The 10,266-nt window shown below is 35.3% G+C and overlaps 1 protein-coding gene across 1 annotated transcript in view; it reads right to left on the bottom strand.

Moving 5' to 3' along the window:
- Positions 1-1,754: 1,754 nt before the first annotated feature.
- The window catches only part of LOC132379222 (S-adenosylmethionine synthase-like), a 35,636-nt gene continuing 27,124 nt past the window's right edge, over positions 1,755-10,266 (bottom strand). Inside the window, exon 9 of the mRNA XM_059946929.1 lies at positions 1,755-2,346. Coding sequence (XP_059802912.1) covers positions 2,244-2,346 — 103 coding nt within the window. The 3' untranslated portion in view covers positions 1,755-2,243. The remainder of the gene's footprint in view (positions 2,347-10,266) is intronic.

Genomic DNA, 10,266 nt, shown 5'->3' with positions numbered 1-10,266 from the left:
TGTTGTGGATGAAGATGTTGTCTTCTTGGACTTTAGCAAAGCATTTGACAAGGTCCCAGGTGGGAGGTTGGTCAAGAAAGTTCAATCGCTCAGCATTCAAGATGAAGTAGCAAATTGGATTAGACATTGGCCTTGTGTGAGAAGCCAGAGAGTGGTAATAGATAGTTGCCTCTCTGACTGGCGGCTTGTGATTAGTGGAGTGCCATAGGGATCAGTGCTGGGTCAGTTGCTGTTTGTCATCTCTATCAATGATCTGGATGTTAGCGTGGTTAATTGGATCACCAAATTTACAGATGGCATTAAGATTGGGGATGCAAGGAAGACTATCTATCAAGACTTGCAGCGGGATCTGGACCAGCTGGAAAAACATAGATGGAATTTAATGCAGACAAGTGCAAGGTGTTAAACTTCGGTCATACCAACCAGGATAGGTCTTACACAGTGAATGGTCAGACATTGAGGAGTGTGGTAGAACAAAGGTCCATATTAAAAGTAGATAGATAAGGTGAAAGCTTTTGGCATATTAGCCTTCGTCAATCAAAGTATTGAGTTCAGAGGATGGGATGTTATGTTGCAGTTGTATAAGACCTAATTTGGCCTAATTTGGAGTAATGTGTGCAGTTCTAGTCACCCATCCACAGGAAAGATGTAAGTAAGATTGAAAGAGTACAGAGAAAACTTACAAGGATGTTGTTGGGTATGAAGGACCTGAGTTATGAGGAAAGATTGAACAGGTTAGGACTTTACCCTTAGAATGTAGAAGATTGATATGAGGATTTGATAGTGGTATGCAAAATTATAAGAGGTTCAGATTGGATAAATGCAAGCAGTCTTTTCCACTGAGGTTTGATAGGACTACAAATAGAGGTCATAGGTTAAGGGTGAAAGAGGAACATGAAGGGTTGTGAGAGTGTGGCAGCACGTGGTGGATGAAAGCTCAATTTCGACATTTAAAAGAAGTACACGGATGGCAGGGGTATGGAAACCTATGGTCCCAATGCAGATTGATGGGAGTAGGCAGTTTAAATGGTTTGGCATGGACTGGATGGGACAGAGGGCCTGTTCCGGTGCTGTACCTTTCTATGATTATGACTCAAAGAAAGATTGAAGAAAACAACAGGAGGTAAAGAATTATAAGATTCAGATTTTGTTTGGTGTATACTAGGTCTACCATGAAAGAAGTTGCATTTATATAGCACCTATCATATCCATAGAATGTCCAAAATTGCTTTAAGGTCAAATAAATATTTTTGAAATGTAGTTATCATGGTATTGCAAAGAATCCATAGCACAGCAAGCTCCCATATATGACAAAGTGTTTAAGACCAGATAAATTACGTAGGGTTTGATCGAGGAATAAGTACTGGCCAAGGGCCAATGTGCCTTTGGAATTCACCTGTGAGCAGACACAACTTCATATCAGCATCCCATTGGAAAGAAGTACCTGTAACCATGTAGCCCTTGCCTCTGGCTGTATGAGACTTCCTCCATTATGCAGAGGCATTTATATTTTTGTGTTGAAATCACTGGAATGATTTGGAGATAAGACTAGCACCAGATCACTGAACAACTGCCTCAGGGACTTTGAACCATTCATTTTTAGGCTTCATATCAGATATTTTGTTGAAATAAAATTACTTTTACTTGCATTAGGTGAAGCAGGTACACCCTTGCATCATTGACTTATTTTTAAGTGTGCACCCATGTCATGTAGAATGCAGATTATCCCCTTTGAAATAGAAGAGGCAGGAGAACAGAACAGAGAAGACAGACTGATTGAAATGCTCTTCACAATGCTTCAGGCAATCTAAGCAGATAATTAATACCCTACATTTTGCTCATTTGTGGCCCAGTTTGCAGTGGTCTTTGTTAACAAGACAGTAAGCATGATTTGGGAACAAAAAGACACAAACAAATCTTGTCATTCAGCTGAGAACTTCCTCCATCACAGTAGAAGATGTAATTCCTTTAAATGAAAATATTTTATCTCCACTGCTGAGACATGAATCAAGTGTCAGACTTTGGATGGAGGCTCCCAGGGAAGGAGAAGCAACACTTTTCACAGTGAAGCTGGTTACAACTTCCTATTACTGTAATATGTTTCTGTGGTTGGTCCCATCTGTAGTTAAGAATCTGGATCTAGCTCATGTAAGTACTGGTAATGGACAATTTGAAAGGGAATCCCAGGGCAAGGAGCCCTCGTGTATTCGTTGGTTGGTGTAAGCATCAGTAGGCTGGTGCGGTTAGTAGATCAGCTTCTTGGCCTCTTCCCAGGGGAATTCATTCCTGCCAAAATGTCCATAGCAGGCAGTTTTTTGGTAGATTGGTTGCTTCAAGTTTAGGTCCCTAGAAGAGGAAACATTTTTTTTTACTGTTACAAGGTAGACAGGTTGAACAGGGAGAAAGGCATAACTGTAAGCAATAACCTTGTCTTTTTCATGCTGCGGATTGAAACCATATTCTTAATGAAACAATTCTTTCCTGGTTTCTATCTTATCAGATGATTTCTTATGGTCGCTCTTGACATCTCAGTCTTCTAACCCCTGGTAATTAGTTTGAAGTTTTTTTTTGAGAACCGCATTGTCATACATGTAATTATGCAACATCACAGCATGATGTACTTATTCATTTGGGTATTGTTTTGTGAAGTCAAATAATAAGCCAAGAGCAAATTTAGAGCTCGTTGTGTTCTGGAGTTTCTCTACATGTTAGTCTGTCTTTCACCCCTCCCACCATGCATGTTACTTACACATTAAGTGCTCTCTGAGTTACCATTGTATTACTCTGCATGCTATTCCGTACATTTGAGGATCTCTGTCTGACCCCATGTTCTTCTGCATGTTTCTCTTCATAACTAGAGCTGTTCATGTTTCCTGTATTGCTTTGCACATTACTCTGTACCTTTGGAGCTCTCTGTGTTATTCTGTATGTTACCCTGCACATATGGATTTCTCTGTGATCCCTCCAGTATTATTCTTCCCCTTACTGCAATGGGAGGCCCCAGAGACAAAAACACCACATCTGCAATGTTGATGGCTGGAAGGAAACTGAAGTTGTCTGAAGCAACAAATACAGCAATAATCAGAAGCAGAATCAAGCTTGGTATCACAGGCCTATGTCGTGAAATATGTTGTTTTTCAGCAGCAGTATATTGCAATACATAGTAATAAAAATGATAAATGATAAGCATATGTAAAAATTAAATTAAATAAATAGTGCAAAAAGAGAGCAAGGAAAGAGAGAAAAATAGTGAGGTAGTGTTCACGAGTTCATTGTCCATTCAGAAATCTGATGGTGGAGGGGAAGAAGCCTTTCCTGAAACAAAGAGTGTGTTTTCAGGCTCCTGTACCTCCTCCTTTTAAAGATTTTTTTTATTGAGTTTTCAAATGATTACAGAAGGAAAGAAAAAAAAATTATCAACCCTTCCCCCTCCCCTTAACCCCTCCCCCCTAACGTAGCCCTATAGAAAGAAAAAAAAGGGAAGAAAAAAAGAAAGAAAGAAAGAAAGAAGGCCTGGATATCGGAAGATCCCCACATGCTCCATGGAGTTTATAATAGCTTTAGTATATATATTTATTTCTTTCCCCAAATAACCAGTAATTTTATCTTCAGAGCACCTATATATTTAATCCTATCTTTTGTAAATAAGGGTGCCAAATTTTCAGAAATGTTTCATATTTATCTCTTAAATTATAAGTAATTTTTTCAAGTGGAAAACAGCTGAAGATTTTGTTCTTTCAACGATCTATACTTAAGTATGAATCTGATTTCCAAGTAACTGCAATAGCCTTTTTGGCTACTGCCAATGTAATTTTTATGAATTCTTTCTGATATTTGTTCAATTTGGGTTTTGGTTTTATCCCGTCAATATCGCCTAGTAATAAATAATATTGGGTTATGTGGAAGTTGTATTCCAATAATAATTTGTCCAAAAAGGTTGAATTTTAAAACAAGACCAAGTAGAATGTAAAAAAGTACCAATTTCTTGATTACATTGGAACCATTGATCAGATAAATTTGGGTTTAATTAATTTATTTTTGTGGTGTAATATATTATTGATGTAAAAAATTATATTGCACTAATCTTAACCGAACATTTATTGTATTTGTCATACTGTCAAGACATAGTCTTGACCAACTTGTTTCTTCAATTTTAATATTCAAGTCAGTTTCCCATTTTTGTCTTGACTTATGAATTCCTTGTTTAATTGCCTGTTTTTGAATCAAACTATACATACAAGAAATAAATTTTTAAATTTTTCCTTTTTGAATTAAAGTTTCTATTTCATTAGGTTTCGGCAATAACATTGTTTGACCCAGTTTATCTCTTAAATAAGCCCTTAATTGGAAATAACAAAAAATAGTGTTGTTTGATATTTTGTATTTATTCTTTAATTGATTAAATGACATTAATATACCTCCTTCAAAACAGTCTCCTATATATCTAATCCCTTTTTGAACCAGTTGTATAAAAGTTGGTTAACCATTGTAAAAGGAATAAGTTTATTTTGAATTAAAGGTCTCTTTGCTAATAAAGATTTCCTTATCTCATCATCAACATTTATCTTATTCCATAAACCAATCAAATGTTTTAATACAGGAGATCCTTTCTTTTCCCGTATCCATTTAGATTCCACCTTATATGTAAAATCTTCTGGTATATTTTCTCCTATTTTATCTAGTTCTATTCTAATCCATGCCGGCTTATCTTCATCAAAAAAAGATGCAATAAATCTAAGTTGATTTGCCTTATAAGAATTCTTAAAGTTTGGAAGTTGTAACCCTCCTAGATCAAATTTCCATGTCAATTTTTCCAACGATATTCTTGACATCTTACCTTTCCAAAGGAACTTCCTCACACTTTTATTTAACTCTTGAAAAAACTTCTGGGGTAGTTGTATTGGTAGTGTTTGGAATAAATATTGTAATCTAGGGAATATATTAATTTTTACAGCATTTACTCTGCCTACTAATGTTATTGGTAACATCATCCATTTATCAAGATCCTCTTGAATTTTTTTCAATAATGGTAAATAATTTTTTATATAAATTCTTTATATCATTATCAACTCTTATACCTAAATATTTTATACCATTTATCAGCCATCTAAATTGAGTTATTAATTGACATTGACTATAATCTCCTTTAGTAAGAGGTAGAATTTCACTTTTATCCCAATTTATTTTGTAGCCTGATGTTTTCCCATATTCTTCTAATCTGGAAGATAATTTACGTAGCGAATACAATGGGTTTGTTAAATAAAGCAGAACATCGTCAGCAAATAAGTTAATCTTGTATTCCTCCTGGTTAACTCTGAAACCCTTAATATCTGGGTCAGTTCTAATTAATTCAGCTAATGGTCCTATTGCCAACACAAATAAAGCAGGTTGTAATGGACAACCTTGTCTAGTTGAGCTTGTTAACTGAAATTATGTTGAAATTTGACCATTCGTCACTACTTTAGCTTTGGGACTAGTATTTAAGGTTTTAATCCATTTTATAAAGGATACTCCTAATCCATATTTTTCTAATACCTTAAATAAAAAATCCCATTCCAATCTATCAAATGCTTTTTCTGCATCTAAAGCAACTGCCACAATCATTTCCTTCCTCTTTTGTGCCAAATGAATTATGCTAAGTAACCAGGTTACATCATCTGCCAATTGTCTATTTTTGATAAACCCTGTTTGATCAATATGTATTAATTTTGTTAAGTATTTAGATAATCTACTAGATAAAATTTTTGCTATTATTTTATAATTGGTATTTAACAAAGAAATAGGTCTATATGATGTTGGCTTTAAAAGATCTCTATCTTTTCTTGGCAATACTATTAAAATAACTGTTGAAAAAGATTCTGGAAGTTTATGCGTTCTTTCCACATGGTGCATTAACTCCATAAAAGGAGGAATTAGTAAATCTTTAAACTTTTTGTAAAATTTGGGTGGAAAAACATCTTCTCCTGGAGATTTATTACTCTAAAGTGATCCTAGAGCTTCTTCAACCTCTTTTAATGTAAAAGGCACATCTAATCCCTTCTGTTCTTCCGAATTCAATTTTGGGAGAGTTATTTGTGATAAAAACCTTTCTATCTCGACATTATCATTTTGTGATTCTGATTGATATAGCTCAGAATAAAAATTCTTAAAAGTTTCATTAATTTCTAAAGGTTTATAAGTAATTTTATTTACACTTGTTCTGATTGCATTTATCGTTTTGGAAATCTGGTCTGTTTTTAACTGCCAAGCAAGAATCTTGTGTGATCTTTCACCTAGTTCGTAATATCTCTGTTTAGTTCGATATGTCTGAAGCGTATTATATTGTAACTTCTTGTTAACAAGTTGTCTTTGTTTTTCTTCTGTCATATATCTTTGAGATTCTTTTTCTAATTTTGTAATCTCTTTTTCCAATTGATCTATTTCTACCATATATTCCTTCTTAATTTTAGAACTGTAACTTATTATCTGGCCTCTCAAATATGCCTTCATTGCTTCCCACAATATAAATTTATCATCAACTGAATGTGAATTTGTATCTAAAACAAACTGGATCTGCTTTTTCATAAAATCACAAAAATGACATTTTAATAATATTGAATTAAATCTCCATCTGTAAATCAATTCCTCTTTATCCATCATTATCATTGTCATTATCAAGGGGGAATGATCTGACAATATTCTTGCTTTATATTCTATATTTTTCATTCTGTCTTGAATATTCATTGATAATAGGAAAAAATCTATCCTTGAATAAGTTTTGTGTCTATTTGAATAAAATGAATAATCTCTTTCTTTTGGATTAATTCTTCTCTATATATCAATCAAATTTAAATCTTTCATCAATGATAAAGTTAATTTTGCTACTTTTGATTTTGTATCAACCTTTGTTGATCTATCTAAAGCTGGGTCTGGACAAAAGTTAAAATCTCCACCTATTAATATTTTGTCATGTGCGTCAGTCAAATTCAAAAAGGCCTCTTGTATAAATTTTACATCAATTTCATTTGGTGCATAAATATTCATAAGAGTCCATAGTTCTGAAAAAAGTTGACAATGTATAATTACATATCTCCCCGCTGAATCAATTAATACATTTTGTATTTTAATTGGTTAAGTTTTATTAACCAAAATTGCAACTCCTCTCGCCTTTGAATTAAATGAAGCTGCAATAACATTTCTGACCCAATCTCTCTTTAATTTCTGATATTCTATCTCTGTTAAATGTGTTTCTTGTAAAAAAATCTATATCTATTTTCATTTTCTTAATGTATGTTAAAATTCTTTTGCTTTTCACCGGTCCATTAAGCCCATTAACATTAAAACATTAAAAATTCAGTAAATTAGTCATTATTTTTAATAGGGTTACTTCAATCTATAATAATACCTAATCTTTTAACTTTCTTAGTACCTTGGGGAATCTTTTTAAAATTCTCCATGTTGCTTTGTGTCTTCCCCCCCCCCCTGATCATCCAGGCAAAGAAAGAAAGATAGAAGAAAAATAGATTATAAAGAAAAAAGTAACAAAATACCCCCCTACTAATGTTATGGATAAAAAAAACACAACATTACCCCCCTCCATTGTACGGGTCATGGCAATCGCCATGATTACACACGTGATTCCCGTAGCAATCAATCCGAAGTTCCCCCAGCTCCCTCGTAACATAAAAAAGTATATTTATGTGAAGACAAAAAATATCACTACTCTCAATTAATATTGCTCAAATTTTACCTTTCTCCCCCTGTTTCATATAATTAAGAATATATTTAAATATTCTTCTGTCCTTAAATGTCCATCAATTCCATTCACTGTTTCCTGTCTTCTTCTTTAATCCGTTTCACTTTTAAATCTTTGGCTGTGGTTAGTGAATATTTGGGAGTTCTTGTACAAACTCTTCCGCATCCCGATAATCAGTAAAAAATCTTTTTCTGTCATTCAAAAAAATTATCAGAGTTGCCGGGTGATGCATTATAAATTTATAACCCTTTTCCCATAAAACTTTTTCCGCTGGGTTAAATTCCTTCTTTCTCTTCAAAAGGTCATAACTTATATCAGGATAGAAAAGAACTGTTTTCCCTTCTATCATCAATGGCCCGTTTCTCTTTCTGGCATGTTGGGCAGCCGCCTTCAGGATCTTTTCTTTATCTTGATATCTTAAGCATTTTATCAAGATTGATCTTGGGTTTTGATCAACTTGAGGTCTTGGTCTTAAGGCTCCGTGAACCCTTTTCATTTCAATTAACTGAGTTCCTTCTTCCATTTCCAAATTTTCCGAAATCCATTTTTGAAAAAAAATTATTGGATCCTCTCCCTCTATACCTTCTTTAAGTCCAACAATCTTAATATTATTTCGTCTGCTAAAATTTTCAAGCACATCCACTTTTTCCAACAACTGTTTTCTTTCTGATGTCTGGGCAGAAATATTGTCTTCCATTTTATTCATTCTTTCAACGAAGTCTCCCATTGTTTCTTCCAAGTCTTTAATTTTCTTATCCATTTTATCCTGTTTTTTCATCATTTTGTCAACCATAATCTTCATATTTTTAATATCTTTTTGATTACTTTTAATGCTTTTAATTCATGCATTATTTGCACCAAAGTTTTTCCTACATCTCCAGAAAAACTTTTACCATCTTCATCTGATTTATCCAAAGAATCTGAATCTACCTCAGATTCACTTTCACTTCCAGTTCCGATTGTAGCTGGGATTTGTAGTTCAGGTTGCTTGTGTTTGCGCATGCTCCTTCCTTCACGCATGCGCAATTCTTGTTGCTCTTTTTCTTTGGAGACGATTGATGTTGCCGCAACTTCCTGTTCTGTATTGCCGGAGGTAAAATGCACTTGAGCCCGCGGCTCTTTCATGGCGGCAGGCCTTGATTCTTTTCCGACTTGTGTTGTCTTCAAGGTAGTAGTTTTCTTCTGCTTCTGCTTATGAGACATATTTTGGAACAATCCTGAGTAGTTTATAAGTAACTTTTAGAAAGTATTTACTAACTTTTCTTCACTTAAACATTAATTCACTGATTTTTTACGGGACAGCTGGACTTCCACATCTCCATCCCACGTCATCACGTGACGTTCCCCCCCCCCCCCCCCCGTACCTCCTCCTTGATGGTAGCAATGAAAAGAGGACATGTCCTGGGTGATGGGGTCCACAATGGACCACAATGGTGCTGCTTTTTGAGGCTTTTCCTTTTGAAAGTGTTTTTGATGCTGGAGAGGCCAGTGTCCTTGATGGAGGTGGCTGCGTTTACAACTTTCTGAAATTTTTTCCCACCACGCCAGTAACATTCTGCCAGCCATGGCCCCAGCATACCGGATGGTGATGCAACCGGTTAGAATGTTCTCCATGGTACCTCCATGGAGGTTTGTGGATCTTTGGTGACATACCAAGTTTCCTCAAGCTTCTAACGAACTATAGCCGTTGTTGTTCCTTTTTTGTAAGTTCATCAATATGTTGGGCCCAAGGTAAATCTTCAGAGATGTTGATACCCAGGAGCTTGAAACTGCTGACCTGTTCCACTGCTGATCCCTTGATGAGGACTGGTGTGTGTTTCCTTGACTTCCACTCCTGAAATTCACAATCAATTCCTTGGTTTTACTGACGTTGAGTGCAAAGTTGTTGTTTCAACACCACTCAACCAGCTGATCAATCTTGTTCCTGTACACCTCCTCATTACCATCTAACATTCTGCCAGCAATAATTGTGTCATTGGCAAATTTACACAGTGTACTGAATGGCATCCTGTAGTGCTGATTGTCAGCGAAGAGGAGATGTTATTTCCAATCCACACTGACTGTGGTCTTCGGGTGAGGAAATCAAGAATTCAGTTGCAGAGGGAGGTACAGAGGCCCAGATTTTGGAGTGTGTTGATTAGAACTGATGGTATGATTGTCTTGAATGCTGAGCAATAAGCTGTAATGGCAGCCTGATGTAGATAAAATCCAGATCCTTACACCATGATGGAGAAGCTTGGTGTTAAGTCGAAAGTAACAAAGGCTAAGAAATATTGGAATATAGAGCTACAGACCGCCAATCCAATATTTTTGACAGAAATATTACTGTTAAGTGGATATAGTACATAAACAGACAAGGCAATAGGATAAACACAAGAAATTCTGCAGATTCTAGTAACCCAAAGCAACGCACACAAAATGATGGAGGAACTCAGCCGATCATGCAGCATCCATGGAAATAACCAGTCGAAGTTTTGGGTAGGGACTCTGCTTCATGACAATAGGAGAAGGATTAGATCACTCAGTCCACA

This window comes from Hypanus sabinus, chromosome 21 (assembly GCF_030144855.1).
Source record: "Hypanus sabinus isolate sHypSab1 chromosome 21, sHypSab1.hap1, whole genome shotgun sequence".
Taxonomy (NCBI): domain Eukaryota; kingdom Metazoa; phylum Chordata; class Chondrichthyes; order Myliobatiformes; family Dasyatidae; genus Hypanus; species Hypanus sabinus.
Note: the sequence above shows the minus strand (reverse complement) of the source record. Positions and strands in the feature narration are given on the sequence as shown.